The 25790-nt window shown below is 35.3% G+C and overlaps 1 protein-coding gene across 1 annotated transcript in view; it reads left to right on the top strand.

Annotated features, from left to right (window-relative positions):
- The window catches only part of LOC136866831 (ATP-binding cassette sub-family C member 4), a 288334-nt gene that overhangs the window by 15150 nt on the left and 247394 nt on the right, over positions 1-25790 (top strand). Inside the window, exons 2-5 of the mRNA XM_068226858.1 lie at positions 4617-4747; positions 5645-5776; positions 12608-12812; positions 24360-24585. Coding sequence (XP_068082959.1) covers positions 4617-4747; positions 5645-5776; positions 12608-12812; positions 24360-24585 — 694 coding nt within the window. The remainder of the gene's footprint in view (positions 1-4616; positions 4748-5644; positions 5777-12607; positions 12813-24359; positions 24586-25790) is intronic.

Here is a 25790-nt window from a genome sequence, read left to right on the forward strand (position 1 = left end):
ATTAAAGCTACATCCAGTTTGTCCTATATATCCGCTTCCACAGTCTTTGCATTCAAACCTATATACACCTGATTTAGAGTATGGATAGACTTTATTAACAGCTGATGCAAAATGCAAAAACTATGTTTCTACATATCGATAAACTTCAGAAAATGGCACAGTTTAGCATAATAATGAACACAACGAGTTTTCATCTAATAAATGGCTAGCAACGCATCTGTGAAATGAACATTTTAACAGTATAGGACTGGATTCAGCTCTAATTTTTCAATTTTAAGATTGTATATGAACTTGATGTTTACGAATGTATAAAATAATAGCCATCACTGAATATTGAAGAAAACTCATCACCTAGAGATGAGATTTTATATTTTTGACTCACAAGGGTTATCTTGTTGTAAAATAGAGTTTTTAAACATAGCATAAAATTGATATTAAGGAGTTAATTATATCAATATGTTGTTGTACATTATTATATCGCCAAGTTTTTCTTTACTTATTATGCAGCTGATGATGGTGTCTAAATGAGCGCCAAAACTAGTTCTGCAATAAAATATATGTTGTAAATACCATCTAACAACATTGTATTTGTATTGAAAAGGTGGAACCTACTAGATTTTTTGTTCAATTGTGATCTCAGTTCAATATGGGCAAATAAGATGAAGTTCCTTATGTTTAATTCTGGAAGAAGTTCAACCTGCCTATGAACAGCATTGAAAGAATAGTTACCACCACCACACGTGGATCTGTACATATCCTGAAATCTCATTTGTTTGGACTTCCATAATTTTAAAAAATCCATATTACCACTATATTTCTATATAAAAAACATTCTTTATCCTGATAATGCTTTACTTTGTCCATTGTGACAACCCGTAATTGCTGGAAGTCGTTGATTCATTCAATAAATACTTAGGGGGATGTATGTAAAAGAGGAGGTAATAAATGTCTGGTAAGACCACAATTAGAGTATGGGACCCTTACCACGATTACTTGATTCAAGACCTGGAAAAAATCGAAAGGAAAAACAGCTCGACTTGTTCTGGATGATTTCTGACAAAAGAGTAGCATTGTGAAAATGTTGTAAAGTTTGGGCTGGGAAGACTTGGGTGAAAGGAGATGAGCTACTCAACTAAGCACTATGTTCTGAGCTGTCAGTGGGGAGATGGCATGGAATGATATTAGAAGACAAATAAATTCAAGTGGTATTTTTAAAAGTAAGAACGCTCATATTTACAAAAGAAACTGCAGGTCCTATGGATAATGATCACAAGATAAATGAATCAAACCACATGCCACATTTCTAGTCAGTTCATTAAAACCACAAATAATAAGCTTTTCAGCACCACAGGAGATGTTTTTCCTCTTTTTTTTCCTACTCATAGTAAGTGAGAGAGTGAAACATTTCTTCTATAAATATTTGCTGTTAAGTTTATTAATTCTGTATGTTTTTCTCTTAAACATTTTAAAAAAATGTAGTATGTGATTAACAAATAATTTGATCTTTTCAGCTGGATTCGTAAAATCTTTTGGAAGAGCTATAAAAAGGGCATTACTGAAGATGACCTCTTCAATGTCTCAACTAGAAACTCATCCAAACATTTAGGTGACATTCTAGAGAAGTAAGTGTCATATAGATGCATGAAAATTGTACCCTTTTCATAATGTCCTCTATTTCATACTCTTGAGATACTGATTGTCATTAATATATCTTGCCATCATCATCATCAGACTTGACATTGTTGGTTCATTCTATTGTTAAATTACAGCCAAGCTCAGTTTTAACGTTTGCAAGGGAACCTGTAGAAAAGTAGCATTTTATAGAACACTTAAAACAATTAATTCTTGCAAGAAAATTTCTTCTTTCTCAATTTACGTTCTAGTATGGACTAGAACAAGTTTGTTACTTACATTGATTTCATCCTTGACTTTGCAAGATGAAAATAGCAGAGGTATGAGTGATGCTAATACTAGCACCACTACTTATGGAGCCATTCCTTGTGATGAATGATATGAGGGTATCACCTGTAAGGTTGATTGGTGAATGCATTTCAGTCGGCTTCTCAGACTGATATGTAATAACACCTTTTGACTTCATGAGAAAAACAACGGGCAAATCATCGATGAATATAGAAGAAATTATATTCTGGGCTTCTGGACTACTGGCTTTTGAAGAAAGCAGATCCCTTGAGAATGTTGGGTGCAGTGCCAAGCTGAGTAGCTCTGATTGTAGATGGTAGATAGCTCTGATGGCTTAGTCCGGTGGTATTTGAAGGTACTCAAATACGTCAGCCTCATGCCGGTAGATAAACTTGCACGTAAAAGAAATCCTGCGGGACAAAAGTCCAGCATGTCAGCGGCTTAAAAAAACATAAAAAATATCATTAGTGAGATGTAAAACAAATAACTGCTGCAGCAGAGCAGTTGTAATTTGGTAGAGTGATGTGTTGATGATCAGTGTGTTGTTGCTGCTATAGCAACATTGCTACTGTGGGTCTTTCATAAACTACTGTGTATTTTGTATGTGATTAGTTCAGTGGATAAGTTAAAAGTCCAGACAGTCAGCTGTTGATGAGCGAGCTATCATAGTTCACCATACCATATTGATACTGCTTTGTAGATTGACTGTAAATTATTGTAAATTATTTCAAATTTTATTGTGTTTGTGTTGAGTGATTATATATAAATGTAGTCAGTGATACTAGTGGTGATGTTATTTTTACTACCTCACTGCACCTTCATCATGCTCACCAACTGTGACAAACACACTAGCACCGCTTGGCCCTAGAGCAATCATATTTTGAACATGAAATAGGCCTAATATTAAAATTTATTTTACAGAGATCAATTCAGAATCATGCATACAGAAAGGAGGAATCAAGCTTCTTGTGACTTCTGAAGCAGATCAGAAACCCTATGCTTTTTGCAAGAAGATAATTTTCTATTACTCTTTGGTGGAGGGAGTTAATAAACAAAACTTTGTCTGAAATTGGAAGTTATCTGAACTGACAGAATGCCAAATTATGTGCATAACGGGGAACTTAATAATTTTTCACAGTAGTTGTGAAAACTTAGGACATTTGCAAAATATCCAAAATTCAGCTGTGACATCTCTTTCAAAGCTAAAATTCAGGACAATCTCACTTTTTCAGAATGTATGGCAACTCTGCCTCCATCATCCCATTCACTATGCTTCCTTTTTCCATCATCTTACCAAATCCAAACCATCTCAGCTTATTTCTCTCCATTATGTCAGAAAGCCTATCCCCTCCAGTTTACTTCCTAACAATCTCATTTCTTACTCTGTCTTTTCTTATCTTTCCTATTACACTTCCTAAAACTTTCATCTCACTGGTCTGTATTTTGCTCGCTTGTCTTTTCATCAGTTTCCAAGTATCTATCACATGTCAGTTATGAGCAATAACACACCCTCTCTTTATACTTCATTGGTATCTCCTTCTTCCACTCCTGAAATCATCAATCCACTTAAACAAATACCAACAAATAATTTGTTGAACTTATATTGCATAATTCCATACTTATAGATAAAGCAAGCAACAAAGCCTGCTCCACAGAATAAAATAGAATGAGCTGTGTGGAAAAATATTCTTGGTTGTTTTTAAAATTGAAAATCCAAAGTGCATAAGTTGCTGTAGCTTACCCTAGTACAAAAAAAGATGCGAATCCCCTAAGTTTTACCATTTCATTTTTTTTCAATTTCAAAGTAATTTACATGATTTTTTGCAAATACACTCATGTTCATAAAAACCAGAAGACCTTGAAAGACTAGAGATAGGAAGTTCATATTCACAGGACATGTGCATTAGTATGTTCTGAAGAAATAATTAGCATTTGAACCATGTCAGCCCTCGGGTTCAAGATCCACATCGATATCTCGGCGCACCACCACCGACTAGTAAAATGTGCCTGCAGCTCTAGTTGTCGCTATAAACCGAATGTAATGGATGAGTGTGACTTGAGCAGATGTGCAGGATACTTTGCATATGTATGCGAGAACTGTACCGTCAAATGAGTGAGTTTGAAAGAGGGCATATTATTGGCATGAGAGAACGTGATGCATCCATCCGGGGAATTGCTGCTCGTGTGGAATGAAATGTGTTGTCAGTGCAACGGGTGTGTACAGAATGGTTCACAGAAGGCCGTAGAACATGACGGGATGGGTCTGGTCACACCACCCAGACCACCCACTGAGAAGATCGACACCTCATCCAAATGGTACTGCAGGACAGATCTGCATCCTCCTCCTCCAGGAATGGCAGCAGATAGTGTTTTTGGATGAATCCAGATTCTGTTTGTTTGAAAATGATGGCTGCATTTTGGTTCGCCGCAGACAGGAGGAGAGGCGACACAATGACTGCATTCGCATAAGACATACAGCACCAACTCAAGGCCTTATGGTGTGGGATGCTATTGGGTACAACCACAAATCACAGTTGGTGTGTGTCCAGGGCACTGTAATCAGTTTGACCTACGTGAATGACATCCTGCGACTCGTAGCCATACCCTTTCTGGACGACACTCCAGGCGCCATATTTTAGCAGGACAATGTGCGACCACATGTTGCTGCATGAACATGTGCCTTCTTGTTGTCACAGGATGTCAGACTCTTGCCCTGGATCGCCCGATCACCGGACTTGTCACCAATCAAAAATGTGTGGGACATGGTGAATGACAGGTGCGATGCTGTGACCCAGTGCCAACTATCAAAGATGAACTTTGGAACCAGGTGAATTCAGCATGGATGGCTATACCCCAGGACGCCATTCGCGCTTTATATGCGTCGATGCCATCACCCATGGAACAAGTTATCAGTGCCCATGGAGGACCCAGTGCCTATTAGGCAACAGGAGATATGCTGAATGTAGGTGACTGAAATGCTAATCGTTTCTGCAGAACATACTCATGAACATGTCCTGTGAATATGAACTTCCTATCTCTAGTCTTTCAAGGTGTTCTGTTTTTTTTCTTCTGAACATGAGTGTACTTTAGTGATTTATTGTTTCTGAACTCTTTATATTGAAACTCTGCAAATAGCATCTTTCTGTAACTGTAAACACAGCTCAAATCATATGACTGAATAATGGTTCTAATACCCCATGTTATGTCACAATCACGTGTTGCTATGTTTCAGCATGGTCATCATGATGCTGGATTCCACTACCTACTGACAACACAGAGAGTGCTTTTGGTAGCATTCTTCATGTTTTGACACACATCTCCAGGTTTCTGGGTTGGGGGATCAAATATTAAAAGGCCTCATCTCCTATCTTTAATGACTAAGGAGATGCTTTTCCCCTTTTTTGGTGGAATTTTCCAAGATCCCTAATACTTTCAGACTATTCTTGAGATATACTCAACCAGAGCTTTAGAATGACATAAAAATGGTTAAAATTGGTCTGGTGGTAGAACTTAAGAAATAAGCATTAACGTGCAGAGCCTTAGCCTTTTAAGTACTATACGGATTAGACCATTCGTAAAACATTCTAATTCATTTATCATTTTCACACATTTTTAAAGTGACCATCCCAGTGATTTATACAATATCCATGAAGCCATCTATAAAGACATTTGATATCCTTCATATCATAAACAATCATTTTACAATTTGTTTTTTAATTTTCAGGAACTGGCATAAAGAACTGTTAAGGGCAAAGCTGGGCAGAAAGCCTAGCTTTCTGAGAGCATTAGTAAAAACCTTTGCTGCTGAACATATCTTATACAGCTCTATCATCATTCTGGACAGAGTAGTAATCAGGTATGAAACAAATATTTTACTATAATTTAATTCCTGTTGTCAGGGAGGAGGACAAATCTTCTGATATGGGTTCCTTTTATTAGGCCATAAATTTACTAACTTAAGTGATGTTACCGAAATGAATATAAGAATCATTATCAACATTTTTTTATTCATATGTTATTCACAATAATGGTTACAATAGTAATTTTGTCAACAATTTGAAGTAAGATAAAATCCATTAGCACACTCATGAAAGAAAAGAAAGAGAAAAGTGATTTTGTTACCATTACTTTTAATAATAATAATCTGTACCATATCTCAAACATCTTTAGAAAACAAAACCTCAACATTGCTTTCAGACCCAGTAAGACCACCCGCAAACTTATTTATAACATGAATACTCTTAATAAATATGTGCAATCAGGGGTCTATAAATTAATGTGTAATCAGTGTGATGTCAGCTACATCAGACAAACAGAGAGGAATTTTCTAATCTGTTATAAAGAACATTTTAATGCAGCTTAACACAGGAAGTTTCCACTATGAGTGAACATGAGTGATTACAATCACTTATTTTCATATATATATTCAAATAGCTGCCTTTGTGCATCAGCGGTAGAGTGTCGGCCTCCAGATCCCAAGACTTCGGGTTCAAACCTGGCAGAGGTAGTCGGATTTTTGAAGGGCGCAAAAAAGTCCATTCGACACTCCATGTCGTACGATGCTGGCATGTAAAAGATCTCTGGTGACACATTTGGTGTTCACCTGACAAAATTAATTAAAATCTCAGCCATAGATGTCCAAGAGAGCTTCGGTTTACTCGGTCTGCCATCTAGTAGGCCTAGGGTAAAACAGAATGTCGAAATTGACTAGCAGACAGCCAGATGGCATCAAATTGAAATGTCTGCACATGCTAGCTGAGTCCATACAATTATTATTATTATTATTATTATTATTATTATTATTATTATTATTATTCATAGATAAAGATTTAGATATCCTGCATGTAGCCAAGAAAGGAACTTAATGAAACATTCTGGAAAACATTCACATAAACCTAAATCAAAACTTGAATCCCATTCACAATCTCAACAAAATTCAGGAAAAGACTAACATTTTTGTTGATATAATAATTGAAAGAGATTTGAATCAGCAAACTAGCAAGTTTGTTCCAACATTGACGACCGATAAGGTCAACATCAACCCGACCTGAACAATTTACATATGGGGCTGGAGATGGGAGAGAGACAGAGAGAGTGAGTGAGTGAGTACATGTTTTGTCATTTCATTTTATAACTCTGTTTCTTCAAAGTTTTCTCGTTCTCACACTTGATATTTTTTATTTCCTTTCAGATACCTGATCAAAATTTTTATTCTTCATTGAAGAAATATGGGGCTTAAATTTAATTCTGTTCCAACATTGACGACTGATAATATTTGACATTTCCTTTGAAAACAGTCCACTTGATTTCAACGATACTCCTCCAGCCAACAATTTTTGTTCAACTCTGGACTCATTTCCAGTCAAATCAGTACTAATTTTAATCACAGCAAGACTGAAGAATGATAAATATTTTAAATAAAATTGAGGTTTTTTGTGTATTGTAAAAAAAAAATTATCTCCTATTAGCTTTATTCTCATGTACTACTGTTTTATATGTACCGGTATGTCTTGTTTCTTGTACATCAAGCCAACAATTTTTGTTCAACTCTGGACTCATTTCCAGTCAAATCAGTACTAATTTTAATCACAGCAAGACTGAAGAATGATAAATATTTTAAATAAAATTGAGGTTTTTTGTGTATTGTAAAAAAAAAATTATCTCCTATTAGCTTTATTCTCATGTACTACTGTTTTATATGTACCGGTATGTCTTGTTTCTTGTACATCAAGCTGAAGGTGACCTTAACACAGGTCAAAACATGTCCTTAGACAGGCCATTTAATCTAAATGGTAACATTTTATTGTACTGTTAATATTTTATTGTATTGAACAATTGAACAGTATACACATAAATTCTTATTAAGAACTTTTAAATTTACATGTAGGCAGGTCAAGGCAAATATGGTTTCTCTTTTCATCCATTACAGAGTTCCAGTCCAAGCTCTGTTGCCTAATCCTTTCTTTGACAAAAATTATATTTATTTTTGTTAAGAAAGAAGCATTCATTTTCTGTGTTGACTCACTTAATAGAACTTACAGTTTTTCAGTCTGCTGAAAACACAAAATGTAACACTGTAACATGCCTGTAACGAATGACGTCTATCTGTTGTAATCTAAGTCTTCTTCAGCCTCTCTTTCCCATAAATTATTCTGTCATTTTCCCTCCATTTGTATGTTTAATTTGTCCATACCTTCTCAGCCTGTGTTCCTTCATTTATCACTCATTAATTTCTCACCATACGTCTTAATTTCTTCCTCTATTTCCCGATGTCTTGTGTGGTGCCCTTTTCAGACAATTCACTTCTCTTACTTGCAGTCAATTAGTGCGACAGGCATTGGCAGCTGGCACAATTCCCATCCTCGCCACTAGAAGGAGGCTTCATTCATTCCGTTCCTGACCTGGTCAAATGATTGGAAACAGGCTGCAGATTTTCATTTTCACTTACTGGTCAGATCTCATTTGCAAATATGTATATAAAACTGTATACCCTGTACATATTTTTTATTCTTCACTGGTGCATATTTAATCCATATAGTAGATTCCATTCTCTGTGTTAGGAAACACACAAGTTATTTCCTCTCTCTGATTTCCATAACAAGTCCTGAATTCTCCATTAATTTACTTAATTTAAATTTGGCCACTTCATAAGTGTATCAGGTTTAAAACTTATGGTCCAGTCTGCCCAGGTTAATTTTCTTGTACTGTATACTTAATGGGTCCTCAATCTGAAACTATACTAGTCCTTCAAGTTAAATACAAGATGAAAGTAAGGATTATGATGTAGTAATGTACTATCAAAATATGATTCCATTTTTACTCCAACATGAAATGTTAAATATTTCAATTAGATGGTGAGTCAGTAGATGACTTTTTATACAGGGTTGCATGCTATCTGTAGGTTATTTAGATCAAGCCACCTGCCCAGTAATGGACACCCAGCCAGTAATGGACACAAGCCAGTAAAAAAGGCCTACAACAATATTATCACTACTTTTGGTTTGAAGTGTGTGTTAGTATGTTGCCATTCGTGTCATAAATGAAATGTCGGTATTAGATAAAGTAAGTTGGTGCACCTGTAACAGGAAAGAGAATAAATTTGGCTGACAGCTTATGACAGCATGTGTTTCATGTCTTCCAGGTTAAGGTGAGCAGTTACTCAAATCCAGTCGCATCCATTTAGACTTTTGCTTGGCATCCACATGAAAAATGTTTTCATTTAATCATTTCAAAGTGTTGATTTTGAACCACTTTCATGGAGGTGTCCTCAACTGGTAGGTTAATTTAGCGAAAACTCCAGTAATGGACACAGGAGTGTCTATCTCTGGAAGACAAATCCTTGTAGTGAACACCCTTGTTAAACTCTTTAATTTCCTAAATACTGTTTGTTTTTCATAGTTTTACTTCAGAACAGAAATGGACGAACGTCATCCTTGAAGGGTTTTCTTCAACTACACAGAGGATAACCTGAAAAGTGTCATTGAAACAGTGGGAAATGGCATGTCAAAAAAGGAGGCCAGCCGGGTATTCGAAATTCCCAGCTATGTGTTTGAAAATAAATATATAAATATTGATACCTAACAACTGAACAGTTAAGTTACATACTAAACTAGTTCTTTTTGTTTACTCTAGGTCCACTTTAATAAGAAAATTATCAGGAGAAAGCGAAGAGAAGAGGAAAATGGGGTCAGATCCAATTCTTGGTGTTGAGTTGGAGTCGAAGATAAAGAAATGGATGCTCGACCTAGCTAAACAAGAGTTTTCCTTAACGCAGCACATGGTGTTTATGACGGTGAAAAAATTCTGGACAACAAGGAAAAAAGAACTCCCTAATCGTCCTTCAAAATAATTGTTCAAGGATAACATTCCTGGTGAGAAGTGGTGGCAGTTGTTCTTGTCTCGACATACTGAGGTAAAGGAAAAAAACTGCCGAAGCCTTAACACGCGCATGAGCTGAGGTCACAGAGGCAGGAATAAGAAATTGGTTTGATGACTTTGCTGTCTACGTAGAAGAAGAAGGCTACTTTTATGTTTTAGAAGACCCCACTCGCATTTTTAACGTGGATAAGACGTGCTTTCTTCTGTGCCCAAAGAATGGAAAGGTTATTGGACTAAAGGGAAAGAATGATTTTTACAGTGTGGAAAGAAACAATAGCAAGGAACAGTTGACAGTAATGGCTGTATTTTCAGCTGCCGGTTGGATTGTACCACCTATGGTATTATATCCATATGTGCGGATCCCCTGCACCATCGCCCGAAATCATCCTCCAGTTTGGGAAATCGTCAACGGGTTGGATGACAGGAGAGATATTCTTCAAGTACAACGGGATTCACTTTGTCCCCTCTGTAAAGAACGAAGGTGTCACTTTTCCCCCATTCTTCTGTTCATTGATGGACACCACTCGCATCTAACTTTACACACTAGTGAACTGTGTCGAAGTCTGGGAGTAATTCTCGTGAGTCTCCACACTAACAGCACTCACATTCTACAACCTGCTGATGTGAGTGTGTTCAAGCCTCTTAAGACAGGTTGGTGGAAAGTTGTGAAAGTGTGGAAGTATGAACATTTCCCTCAAGAAGTCACCAGACACACCTTTGCTCAACTTTTGTCCACTGTTTTCCAAAATACTACTCTAGAAAATGTGGACTTTACCCATTTGATGCCAATGCAGTAGACTGCACGAATTGCATAGAAGTTCGATGTCGTGGAGATAATGAGGAGAAGTAACTGGAGAAAGAACAATCAGGTGATTTATTCTTGATGGAATTACAAAAGAACATCAACAATAAACTACTGAGTACTTTTAATGAGTGCTTCGCAAATGATTGGCAAGGAAAAGAAGAAGCATTGTTTTTGTACAACCTCTGGAGATCCAAAAAAGTGAACAACAACCAAATGATGGTGCATCTGAAGGCGAGGGATTCTCTGTGCTTAATGAACAAAGGGCAGCCTCCGCTTCTTCTTCCAACAATGATTGTAGTGTTGAACTTATTGATCAAACTACAATAAGTGAACCAGAAGTGCTGGAAAAGTTCAAAAACTATACAACACCATCTCCTTTCAAAAAATGCTTCTTCTACCCCAAACATGAGGACCAAATAGTTAGAAGGAAACTAAGCCTGCCTTCTGTTGTTACATCAGATTCTCGTGAGTTACTTTGAGAAGAAGGAACAAGAGAAAGTGGAAAACAAAAGAGAAAACCTAAGGATAAAACAGGACAGAGAGGACAAGAAGGCAGAAAAGGCTAAGGTCAAGAAGAGAAAGATAATTGAAGGGAGTGATGAAAATGCAAATTTTTCGGTGCATGATGAATCTGATGCTTCTGAGCTTAGGATTAGTGAGGATGAAGATGAGGTAACATCTTCCCAATCTTTCAATGGAGTGGTAGAAAAGGGTAATTTCATTGTTGCAGAATTTGTGTATAATGAGAAGACTAAACGAAAAATGAAGAAAGTCTTCATCGGAGAGATGGTGGAAGTAGGTGGAGAATTAATAACTGCAAAATTTTTGAGAAAATCCACTAAGGTTGATAATCTTTACATTTTTCCTGACATTGAAGATGTTCAATGTCTAAATATGTCAAATTTTGAAAACTGTGCAACCATACCAAATTGTTAGGGGACGACATTACTTCTGTGGTATTGAGTACCAGTGAAACATTCTTTGTAGTGTTAATGTGACATTTTTCTTGTGCTTGAGGGTAAATAAAAGTTCATTTTTACTCATTTTTAACATCAGAGGTATTTATTGTTCATAAAGTTGATTTTTCCTTCATTCCCAACCAGTGTCCAAAATTGGGTGTCCACTACTGGTCTTCAAGGTGTCCACTATTAGCATTTCTATATTTATTTTACAGATATGTAAACTCATTAAAACATTAAATATAGAGGAGGAAAAGGATAAGCAGACCTGATGAGAGAAGGCAGTAGGTATCACAATCAAGTATCAAATTTTCTTTGACAATGACTGGGGAGTAGCAAAAAATTATTAAAGTTAATATTTCCCTAAGGGTGTCCATTACTGGGCAGGTTCCTCTATTAATTTCAAAAAATTATTAAAGTTAAAATTTCCTTAAGGGTGTCCATTACCGGGCAGGTTCCTCTATTAATTTCAAAATTCAACATCACATCTCATACGTAAAACCTAACTTTTGCCCTAGTAATGTAAATAACTATTATAGACTGTGATGTATTCCTAAGAATAAAATTTTTCACAGCAATTATTGACACACTTCATTAATCAAAATGCATCTCAGGTTCAACTATTTACAGAAAATGACAAATGTCTCTCTATCACCAATCATTAAGCTTTTGATTTCAATAGGAATAACACACTCAATTCCTAACATTCCCATGAACTAAAGTGAATGTTAAATAGAGTAGAGACATTGATATGTTGATTAACCATCATCATTTAACACCCTGTATGACAATTTGTCCTAGAACATGTTTTACTATAGGTACGGGTACCTAAATTAATCTTATTATCTTTCATAAATAATAATAATAAATATTGTTGTAATGGGTATTGTTTTAACAAAACTTAAAAGTTATTAAAATATTATTAAAAGTATTATCATTTAATGCATTTACAGGTATGAGCTAAGAATTATTGCATAAGAGTGTGGTGCACCTAGATATTTTAAGCATACATCTGTCTCATACAAATTTTTTTTTTTTTCTACAGGATGTTACAACCTTACTTTCTGGGTAAAGTAATACAATACTTTGCTGGAGATAAGTCTATTGCTGATGAAGAGGCTTATATATATGCCTCTGTTCTTGTATTCGTCTCATTACTTAAAGGCATGCTCAACAACAATTTCACACTGGTAATAGAAGGTCAGGGCATGAGAGTTTCTGCTGCCTGTTGTTCTCTCATCTATCGCAAGGTAAAGTAATTCTTATATTTATATTTAAAATCTATGGATATACTGTATCTTAAGCGCCTGTGTGTCATAACAGTAGTGGCAATTGGGAATTAGAATAGACAGCAAAAAGTACCCAGGTTTGAGGAATATGATGGATAAAGCAGTGGGGGGTGGGGGGGGGGGAGGGCAGGAAGAGTGCAGGATATATATGTCAAAACTGAAGGAAAAAAAGTTACAAAATTGTAAGTTTCTTGATGCTCCTTGAGCGAATTTTGATAGAGAGGTAAAGATTGACAGTCTACCAACTTAAGTGTGGTAATAATAGATTTTTGAGATTTTGATTCAATACTATACAACAAAACTTTCACCAAAGGAACAATTAAATAGAAACATGGTTTAATTATACAATTAAAAATACAGACACTAAAGAGACTGCTAGACTGATGAACGCGCACAGCAAGTGGGTGAATCATACCCCAGTGTCCATGACCTTGGCAAAAATATAGCCCCGCTTCCCTTCCTCACAGCACATGCTACACACTGCTGTTCAAGTCTTTGCTACTTGCTGTGGCGCTGTTGGAATCAGTTAGCAGTGACAAATGACATTTTGTGCACATTCCTGTTAAAAATTTTGTTAATAATTAAAGAAATTAAAGGAAAGAATTAGCTGATAAGGCAATATGACTTGTACAAATTGCTTTCTTTTAATAAATCCTATAATTCCTAGTTTCAGGTGGCAAGGAATGGAATAAAATTTTATTTCCACACCTAATTGCCACCACTGTGACATAAGAATATTTTATCTGCTTGAAGTTCAAATGCTAACCATATGTGGCTTCCAAGGTAACATCTTTGCATTTTCAATAAGAAATCCAAACTTTCAATTTCTGAATCAGAATTCAAGAACAATGATTACTATAGAATGCATTTATCACTCTATAATATTAACGTATATCGCCAGGCTGAGCAGCTCAGATGAATCACAGATAAGGTTTTTTAAAATATAAGATTATATCGTATAAAGTAAAAAATAAATTAAATGTGAGCAACTACAAAAAGACCTCGACAGTGTTGTGAAATTTACAGTAGAAAATGGTATAATGGCAAATGGGGTAAAAAGTCAGGTTGTAAGTTTCACCAAAACTTCTCTCAGTTTTAATTACTATGTTGATGGGTGTGGAAGTACCTCATGTGATTTACTACAAGTATCTAGGTGTTAATAAAGGGAAAAGTCTTCAATGGGATAATTCCATTAATAGGATCGTACATAATGGTTACAAATCTCTTCATACAGTTAGGAGGGCCTTTAAGTCATAATAAGACCCCACTTAGAGTATGGTTCCAGGCTTACTTGATTTGAGAACTGAGAAAAATCCAAAAGAAAGCAATATGATTCCTTTTGAACGATTTCCGACAAAAGAGTAGTGTTGCAAAAATGTGCAAACTTTGACCTGGGAAGAGTTGGGAGTAAGGAGATGAGCAGCTCGATTAAGTGGTATGTTCTCAGCTGACAGTGGAGAAATGGCCTGGAATTACACTAGTATATGAATAATGGGGCAAATATTTGCTTATAGGAAGAGAAATTAGGGATTGGAATTATTTACAAAGGGAGATGTTTGATATATTTCTGACTTCTTCAAATCATTTAAGAAAAACTGGGTGAACAACTGATTGGGAATCTGCCAGCTGGGTGATGGCCTTTAAATGCAGATCAGTGGTGATTGTTTGATTGATTGATGATGGAGCCTTCTGAGCTAAAGTTGGCAAGTCCATCCTGGCTCAGTCCAGTGGTATTTGAAGGTGCTCAAATACGTCGCCTTGTGTTGGAAGATTTACTGAGCATACAAAAGAACTACTGCGGGACAAAATTCTGGCACCTTGGCATCTCTGAAAACTGTTAATAGTAGTTAGAAGGATGTTAAATTATTATTATTATTATTATTATTATTATTATTATTATTATTATTATTATTATTATTATTATTATTATTATTATTATTATTATTATTATTATTATTATTATTATTATTATTATTATTATTATTATTATTATTATTATTATTATTATTATTATTATTATTATTATTATTATTATTATTATTATTATTATTATTATTATTATTATTATTATTATTATTATTATTATTATTATTATTATTATTATTATTATTATTATTATTATTATTATTATTATTATTATTATTATTATTATTATTATTATTATTATTATTATTATTATTATTATTATTATTATTATTATTATTATTATTATTATTATTATTATTATTATTATTATTATTATTATTATTATTATTATTATTATTATTATTATTATTATTATTATTATTATTATTATTATTATTATTATTATTATTATTATTATTATTATTATTATTATTATTATTATTATTATTATTATTATTATTATTATTATTATTATTATTATTATTATTATTATTATTATTATTATTATTATTATTATTATTATTATTATTATTATTATTATTATTATTATTAAACTATGTCAGAAGGCAACATTAGGTAGGTACTTTCAGAGATCCTGAGGTATGTTTAAAAAAAAATTTTAACAGACAAACTTGAAGAATGAAGTGTGAAAATATAAATGAGTGAAATTACATGCATTGGTCCCCTGTTACACTATCATTACCAAAATATAGAATAGTAGTAGTAGCAGCAGCAGCAGTAATAGTAGTAGTAGTAGTGGTAGTCCTACTCAGTAAAATATACTTTAGCTTAACTTTGCAAAAATCAGAATATTTTAAAAGTGATAAACAAATGGATTTTTATGGAGTGATTTTAATACAGAACTTTATGAATGTATGTTGTAAATTAATGAAATTCACATGGAAGCTTAATACGTAAAAAATGGACGAACTATTAAATAAAAATATATGACACTCGGATGGCTAATTCTTAATTTAAATAATCAGATTTTAGTAAACATACATAAATATTTTCATGTTGTCAAGCTGCTGAAGGATTTTAAAACCGGGAGAGTTGGCCGTGCGGTTAGAGGGTCGCGGCTGTGAGCTTGCATCCGGGAGATAGTGGGTTCGAATCCCACTGTCAGCAGCCCTGAAGATGGTTTTCTGTGGTTTCTCATTTTCACACCAGGCAAATGCTGGGGCTGTACCTTAATTAAGGCCATGGCCGCTTCATTTCAACTCCTGGCCTTTCCTATCCCATCTTCGCCATAAGAAAAGAAAACTATCGAACAAACTATCGAACTTGTAAACATTTTTATTATGGTAATTATATTGAGAAAGGAATTTGGTAATCATGTTTAAAAAATGACAGAACATGGTATAGCACCCACTGTTCAGCTATGAATTAATTGATCTATCTGTTAAATTGTAAAAGATATTTTACTGCTCGAAAATTATTTCAATTTTTTTATTGGATAAAACATATTTTTATAACTTAAACTGTCATGTTTTTATTTGCTCCTGTAGTTTTCATTTTTGAAAAGGCCCTCACACAGAAAGTCCTAACCCCCCTAAAAAAATCCTGGGTACACCCTTGCTCTTCACATTCACACGACACTACCACAGAAACACTCAATAGTGAACACATCCCTCCAAATAGAGTTCACATTAGGAAGGGCATATGGTGGTAAAAACAGGTTAGATCCACATGTGCAACACAGTTTGCACTCACAAACCCATCAGTGTGGGAAAAAATGGTAGAAGAACAATCAGTTATGCGGAACAATACAGAAAGGAATATGATTGTAACGGGTGATCTTTACACTTACCATACGTCAGTTCCTGTTTCCTGAAAGAGGCATCTGTTAATAGGCACTAAGAGCAAGAATCAAACTTGTGAAGATGGCAACACTAGTGTGATTAAGCCTAAATTGGAAGCTACTGTGAAATTTAAGACATTTTAAAATTTGTTCCAAATTTCCATTAATGTCTGATGTTTTACTTCCATTTCATATGTATAGTATCTGTTTTGTGCAGAGCCATGTTTATTTACCCATTAAAACATAAGAATAACAAGATGCAAAATAAATAAATAGAAATCCAAAGAACATGTATCAGTCTCAAATTGTATCATTGAGAAACAAATTACGTAACCAGAATCACGAAAACTTCAAATAAATAACAACGAAGGAACATACAAGAGCAAGAAAATAGTTCAGGATATTTTGAAAATTAAAAGAACAATTTTAAATGTTATTGAGCAAATTATTCTTGAGGAAACATGCAAAGTTTTCTAATAGGGCATATATACACACCCTTTGAAGGGCGCACTGATACAACACGGACTTGCCCATCAGCACCAGGATGAAACGCCTCAATTACCCCGGTCCGCCACACAAGAGAGTGTAAATTGTCCTCCTTCATGATTACCAATGTACCAGCTTGTAGACTGGGTTGTTTTCTAGACTACGGAAGTTGGGACGAATAGTCGCTAGACCATCTTTTCCATACCTGTTGTCTGCATCGCTGAATGAGTTGCGATCTTGACAAACATGACACTGGACCTAGAAGCAAATTTTGCTATGTCATGGAAATAAGAGGTTCACCAACTAAGAAGGAGAATTCATCAGTGCTGTTAGGTACAGGAGTGATGGACCTGGAATTGAGGAAAGCTTCAATCTGTGTGAGGAGTGTGTACATTTCTTCAAATGTCAGAACTGTGTTCCCCACTACTCTCCTTAAATCATACTTCACTGATTTTATCCCAGCTTCCCACAATCCACCAAAGGAGAGGGGGACAAAATGCCACTCAATTCCTTCTTGAGAGGCAAATGCCAGTACTTCACTTTGATGACTCCGTGACTTAAATAGAAGATGCAATTCCTTGAGTTCATGAGTTCATTTTTTGCACCCACAAAGCATGTGGCATTGTCACTGTAAATGTTACTACATCCACCTCTCCATGCTAAAAATCTTCGTAATGCAACCATAAACACCTCTGTAGTAAGACTGCTGAATTGCTTTAATAGCCAAGCATACAAAAAAAGGCAATATAACATTTTATCTTTGCCTTGCTGCGTAACATGCCTTGCTTGTCCACCATAGTCTATACCACAATTAAAAAATGGCTTACTTGATTCAACTCTTGCAGGAGGCAACTGACCCTTGAGCTGCTCCGCTGCAGTAGCCTTCAGTCTGAAACAACGAAGACATTTACGAATGGTCTTTCGGATGACAGATCGCCCGTTGGGTATTCAAAAGCATTGTCTTAGAGATGCAAGAAGCAATTGGGGGCCGGCATGTAATAACCTTTGATGTTTGTACAATATCAACAGTTTTGTTACATGGTGCTTTGGAGGCATTATCAGTGGATGTCTTTGATCATGGTGTACTGATGAGTTCTCTAACCCACCACCCAACCTGAGCACATAATTTGCATCCAGGAAAGAATGCAGAGATTTTAACTTGGTATCAACGGGAACTGACCGACCTTGTTTCAGCGTTTGGATTTCTTTATGATAAGTACTTAGCTGAACATTGTGGACAATGACATTCATAGATTTATTAAGCTTTGTGTTTGTCAGATTTCCAGTCAGATGTTGTCTCATATCACTACATTTGAGATTGTATACAAATCTTAGAACATATGCCAAGGTTCGCAATAACCTTGACCATAAGGAGAAATAATTCAGAAGGTGTACCCATGGCAAATGCACGGAAAGTAGACTGTGTAACATTATTAAGTGACAATGATAATCATAAGAAATTACAATCTCCTCTATAAAATGTGTATTCTAAATTATGTGTCTGGACGACACATCTAACTTGAAATTCAGAAATGGATTGGACATTTGTCTACATTTTCTTCTGCTCATTTTATAAATGCTGTTAGGTCATGTATTGTGACAGATTCTGTCATTGAGGCCCATAACTGCTGTGTGTGGCTGTTGTGGACTCTGATGCTATCTGTCAGTGAATAAACTTACTAGTCGCATGTACGGACTCAACCGCCAGAGTGCACATAAATCACCTGATGCTAACGCTTTTACTGTCGCCTTCTGAAAGCACCTGTCTACCATTAGACTGTCTGTGTTTTGCCTTTGGTGAAGATGGACGCACTAACTATGGGTCGTCGATCCGGAGTTTTTTTTTTTTTTTTTTTTTGTTGCTATTCGCTTTACGTCGCACCGACACAGATAGGTCTTATAGCGACGATGGGACAGGGAAGGGCTAGGAGTGGGAAGGAAGCAGCCGTGGCCTTAATTAAGGTACAGCCCCAGCATTTGCCTGGTGTGAAAATGGGAAACCACGGAAAACCATCTTCAGGGCTGCCGACAGTGGGGTTCGAACCTACTATCTCCCGAATACTCGATACTGGCCGCACTTAAGCGACTGCAGCTATCGAGCTCGGTCGATTCGGAGTTGAGATGAAGGAAAGTTATGCGGAAATCGGATGAATCCGATTATCGGTCCAATTTAGGGATTTGTTTTCATAATTTATTAATTTTTAAATATGTAAAATTATATTTAAATTGTTTATTTTGCTGGTGATTACTAGTGCATCGTGTGTACTACCTTTTAATATTTTTGTTGGGTCATGTAAATTGTAGTCTTATGCGTCTTTTAATTTATTATTGTGGACTTGGTGGTGGGATATTTGAGTTTTGATTTCTCTTTCTATTATGCCATTGGAACACCATTTTGTTGATATTTTTTAAAATTACTTGTTCATTGTTTAGGCTGTTTCTTGAAATTTATTTTATTTATCCCAATTTTATATTCCCTCTTTTATTGTTTAATTGGGTGGTTTATTGTGTATTCTCACATTATTTCATTTTGTGCATGTGTTATTACTATCAATTTTCTTGTGTTTTGTGGATATGGTATTCCTTGCCTTCATTCTTTCGGGTTTTCATTTTGGTCCTTCTGTTGTTGTTTATTAAGTAATTGCATTAAACTTGATTCAGTAATTGCCTCGTGTTGACCTCATGTGCTGAGTAGATCACCATTTTCTTCCCGTTTTCTTCTTAAGTTTAAAATGTATTATTATTATTATTATTATTATTATTATTATTATTATTATTATTATTATTATTATTATTATTATTATTATTATTATTATTATTATTATAGTCCGGCTTGTTGGCTGAATGGTCAGCATACTGGCCTTCGGTTCAGAGGGTCCCGGGTTCGATTCCCGGCAGGGTCGGGAATTTTAACCATCATTGGTTAATTTCTCTGGTACTGGGGCTGGGTGTATGTGTTGTCTTCATCATCATTTCATCCTCATCACGACACGCAGGTTGCCTACGGGAGTCAAATCAAAAGACCTACACCTGGCGAGCCGAACATGTCCTCGGCCACTCCCAGCACTAAAAGCCATACGCCATTTAATTTCATCATCATTACTATTATTATTATTATTATTATTATTATTATTATTATTATTATTATTATTATTATTATTATTATTATTGTTGTTGTTGTTGTTGTTGTTGTTGTTGTTGTTGTTGTTGTTGTTGTTGTTGTTGTTGTTGTTGTTGTTGTTGTTGTTGTTGTTGTTGTTGTTGTTGTTTTGTAAATGTTAATTTCTCATGGATATTTTATCTCCAATTTCATTAAAATTTATATGGTTAACTTAATATTTACATTGTTATACATAAGTCATGTAAAAGGATACGTCTAGATATTTATTAATTGTGGGATGCCTTAAATATTGTAACATTTTAAAGCTTGATAGTTAAAAACCTATTATTTCATGGGGATTTATGCATTCCTAGTCGAGTGTTTCTAGCGTTTAAATTCTTTTCTTTTGCATTGCATTGTAACATTGTCTTCCCTCCATTTTCATCCTATGACACTATTATGTCATTGTTACATGACCTTGATCTTCTTTCTTTTGTTCTCACGTGGGGACGCTGATTTTTTTGTTTTGTTTTGATCTTTGGATGGATCGTTGTTGATACTCAGTGTGTGAACGTATGAGTTACTGAGTCTGGGATTATTACTATTTTGTCACCCGTGTGATTTGATTAAGTTTGTTTACTGATCCATATGATTTTATTTGGGATTTTGGTTTAATTGATCTGTGATTGACTTTTCTTAAATTTGGAGCTTGTTGTGTGTTCAAATATTTTTCTTCTGGTTTATCCTTACGTTTTCATTTCATTTTACTGATAATGGACCTATGCCTCTGGTCATATTTCAGATGGGTCATTACTCCACTAGAAATTGGCATAAAACCTTCACGTTTCTTCACCTTAGCTATTCGTCCCACTCTTATATATATTAAATTTGGGAAAGTTGAAATGTTGTTTAAATTTATGTAGATTTGTGCATCAGTACTAAGTTTGTTAATTGAGCAAATTCATTTTAAAATGCTTCTTTCTTATATTTACACCTGTTAAGTTTTTTTTTTTTGGAAAATCATCTCCTTAGATTAATTATATATTTCATTTAAAGTATACAGGGTGTTATTATTTAGTAGTTTTGCTCAATATTTTCCCTGGGATCCTATTCCTTTAATTTATATGGCCGGGATGAGTGGCTCAGACGGTTGAGGCGCTGGCCTTCTGACCCCAACTTGGCAGGTTCGATCCTGGCTCAGTCCGGTGGTATTTGAAGGTGCTCAAATACGTCAGCCTCATGTCGGTAGATTTACTGGCACGTAAAAGAACTCCTGCGGGACTAAATTCTGGCACCTTGGCGTCTCTGAAGACCGAAAAAGTAGTTAGTGGAACGTAAAGCAAATAGCATTATTATTATTATTAAATTTATATGGGGTGGGTTTTCAGCTTAATCTCCATTTATTCTGCTTGTTTCTGGGTAAGTTGTTGTATTTATGTGTTTGCGGGTTGTATGTTTTGCTTGTTCTCCATTCCTTCCATCGTTTTCTAAACACTATGTCATTTGTTGAGCGTAACATCATTCCTGTTCTCCTCGGGGTTACGTTGCAACTGATACTAGCATGTTTTCTTTCTTGTACCTCCTTCACTTCATTTTCTTGTAATTTTGGCCAAGTGGTTTAAGGTTCCTTAAGCCATGAAAGTCCTGCCCACCACAGCCGAGTTAGCTTCAAATTTTTAGAATCAACTCCTCTTGAAATGGTGTCGGCAGGGTTATCTTGAGTAGGAACATGTTTCCAATTCTTTGTACCAGACAGCTCTTGTATTTCAGAAACACGATTTCCCACATATGTCTTCCATGAGTTAGGTGGTCCAGCTATCCAAGCTAAGACTAAAGTAGAATCAGTCCAATAGAATTCATGTTCTGCTCTGTCTTCGATAGCAGTCCTCACTTTCTTCATTAGCCTAGCTAGGAGTAAGGCACCACACAGCTCAAGACGTGGCAAGGATATTTTTCTCAATGGTGCTACTCGAGATTTTGCAGTTAACAATGAAACAATTGTGTTTCCTTTGGTGTGTACACATGCTCTGAAGCATATGAATATCTATGAAGCTCTGTATGAGTGCTATTACTACTTCCGAGAACATAACAAAGAATGTGTAGATCATTAAGAGATGAAAGTGTGTTGTGTATTTGCTGCCACTGTTCTTGGAGCTCATCACATAATGTTTCATCCCAGTTTACTCGTAATTCCTACAAATGTTGAAGAATTATTTTGCATCTTACTATGACAGGACCTAGTAAGCCAAGTGGGTCATATATTGCGGCTACACTGGCCAGTATTTTCCATTTTGTCCAAGTTGTTGTTTTTTGTGTATGCTTAGTGGTGACAAAAACCAAGGGTTTTTATGGGTTCATCTTTACTGTCAAGACTCCATGGAAGCCTAGTTTCTTTAAATTCCTTATGGTTGGATTCAGTGATCTTGGGGTGGTTGGCACACCATTTTCTAAGTGTGAAACTTCCGCTGTGAAGCAATCTCACCAACTCCTTTTGCAGCTCATTTGTGTTTTGAATTGTGTCCGCTCCTGTGAGTAGGTTGTCCACGTAAAAGTCTCTCTTCAGGATTTCTGCAGCCCAAGGATATACTTCTTGTTCATCATGAGCCAACTGCACAAGACACCTGGTTGACAGAAAAGGTGCTGCTGCAGTACCGTATGCCACGGTGTTCAATTTATAGATTTTGATAGGTTCTTGATATGAGCTTCTCCAAGTTAATCTTTGCAGACCTTGATCTTCTGGATGCACCTTTATTCCTCTGTACATTTTTTCAATGTCTGCAGTGAGGGCATATCTATGCAATCTAAATCTTAAAATGATGGAAAACTGATCTTCTTGTATTGTTGGGCCCACCATCAGAACGTCATTTAATGACAGGGAATTAGTAGATTTAGCTGACGCATTGAATACCACATGAAGTTTTGTGGTGATACTATCTCCCTTGATCACAACGTGATGTGGCATGTAGTACGATGATTGACTTAGCCAAATTTCTTCAATTTAATGCAGCATATTCTTCCATAAACTCAACATAGGATTTCCTCATGGATGATTGGGGCTTCAGTTTCCTTTCCATATTTTTGAAACAATACATGGCATTGTTGAAGGACTCTCCAAGTTGCTCTGGCTGGGTTCAAAAAGGCAATTTCACCATATATTTTTCTGTTGTCTTGAGTTGTGTGCTTCATAAAATGTTCTTTACAAAGTTTCTCCTCCTGAGAGAGTAGAGGACTTTGAAACTCTTCTTGTTGCCAGAAACATTCCACTTTAGTATGAAGAGAGTCATGAGTTGCTACACAACTTATGGCACCAGACTTTTTCTGGCTTATGTTTGTAGTAGGTATGCAACCTGCCAGTACCCAAATAAATACTGTATTCTGGATGGTAGGATGTCCTTCTTGGGTGAACTGGCCTGGACGCAAAATTCAAGAAATATGCTTGCTCCTAGCAGTAGGTCAATTTCTCCTGGTTTGTTGAATCTTGGATCTGCCAAGAACATGTATCAGTCTCAGGTTGCATTACCAACAATATCCTTTTGCCAAAAGTAAAAGAATGAGAGTTTCAGGGATCTGGTATATTTTGATTTTCATGTGTTATGGAAAGAGATGATAAGTTCTGCTAAACTTATATTTAGAAAAAACAAAGCAAAGCAAAGTCACCTCCGTACAGGCCATGAAGGCCCTTGGAGGAGTGGAAAGTAAAGGCTTCCACCATTGTTAACCTCGGCACGTGATGGGGTAGAATGATTAGCTCTACGCACGGCCGCCTTTGCCCCCAGGAATTAACCTGGTACTCATTTTTGGTGTAGGCTGAGTGAACCCCAGGGCCATATGCACCTCCGGAAGTGGAAATCTCGTTTCTTAAATTTTACGACTTCCTGACAGGGATTTGAACCCATGTCCTTCCGGGCGAACCGAGCACGCCTTTACCGCCTCGGCCAGGCAGCCCCTATTTAGAAAAAGAGCCCTGAATATATTGTAATCATTCACTTGCATGGACATATCTTATCACATTGCGCATTTTGATGTTCCCAATTTGTATCCTCATGATGTACGGTGTGAAGTAAAAGTTCTCCTGAAATAACATCACTCACATTCAGTTATATTAAAAATATAAAATCATCTTTACTCCATACAAGTGTACGAACATTTTTTTGATAATTTTAAAGTAGTCTTAGTCATAAATATCCAGCCTTTAATTATATTATATACTTTCCAGGTTCTGAAACATAATACATTTTCTATGAATCAATCAGAAGTTGGGAAAGTAATCAATCTAATGGCTAATGATGCTGGCCGGTTTGAAACAACAGTTCCTTCCATACCCTGGTTATGGGTTACTGTTTTACAAGCAATTGTGGTTGTGTACATGGTATGGCAGTATATGGGCCCATCATCGTTATTTGGTATGGCGGTAATTATCTTCACTTCACTTCCTACCACATGTGAGTTTATATCTCTACAAACATAAATCTTCAATAATGATCAACATGATAGTACACAGTCCTACTATAGGTATCAACAGTTTCCCATCTGTATTTTCAGTACTTTTTTATTGAAGAATTCATCCTTATGTTCATGGGTAGGCAGGAGGTTGGGAAAGACATATATTATGGCAGTTGTGTTCAGTCTATAATTTTCTCAAATTTTCAAATAATGAAATGAACTAGGTGTCATTTGAAAGAGAAAGGTGCAAATGTTTGAATGGAATCAAAATTGGGTTATTGGGTCTCAAAATGCAGAGTTAAAGTTTACCTTTTAAAAAAAAAAGAAATAAACAGTGTTTTGATAAATCTTAACAGCTCTTATCAATATCAATGTTATGTATTGTTGAAAAAGGCAAGAAACTACAAATACAACAATATGTATATGTATATTTCTGTCAGTTAATTATATCAAATATTATTACCTAATTTCCAAAATTGATTGAAATTTATATCTCTTTATTGTTTAAGATGTCATTTTATTGTGAACCATTACAGATGAACAGGACAGAGTTGGATGTGCCTTTGTTGTTCTTGAAAACGATTCTGAGGTGTTCTCATCCACGTACAAACTCTCTTCCACATGCTCTATTTTCCAGGCTGAACTCTGGGTGATCAAGTCTGCGATCGAATGGTGCAATTCTAACAATAAGAAATCTCGGTCATTAAGTGATTCGCAAGCTGCGCTGAATTTCTGTAAAATATTTTCACCGCCTTGTCAATACTTATACATTTTATTTTATTTTATTACCGTACATGTAAATGTTTCGAGAGCCACCGCTCTCTTCTTCAGCGGTGCCAAACATTAATTGATCCTTGGACTATGGTACAATGGTATAATATAACAAGTATATATGAATTTTGAAAATTGTTACAACAATTTCTCTTAGTTTCACCTTTCCTATTTACTATGTCATTTGTTGCAGATTTTATTGGAAATTTCCTAACTAATGTAATCTATTAAATTAATTTCTATATGTTAATTTATGTCCTTATTTACATCTGAAAGAATAATTATTTCTTCTTGTCTAAATTTAACATTTACTTGTCATTTAGTGGAAATCCTTAAATAAATCAATTTGTAAAATAATAGATAACATCTATAAATAGTCTTTATCCTAAAATCGTAAAATCATAAATAATAAATATCAATTCTATAAAATTAG

Source organism: Anabrus simplex, chromosome 3 (genome assembly GCF_040414725.1).
Source record: "Anabrus simplex isolate iqAnaSimp1 chromosome 3, ASM4041472v1, whole genome shotgun sequence".
Classification (NCBI taxonomy): Eukaryota; Metazoa; Arthropoda; class Insecta; order Orthoptera; family Tettigoniidae; genus Anabrus; species Anabrus simplex.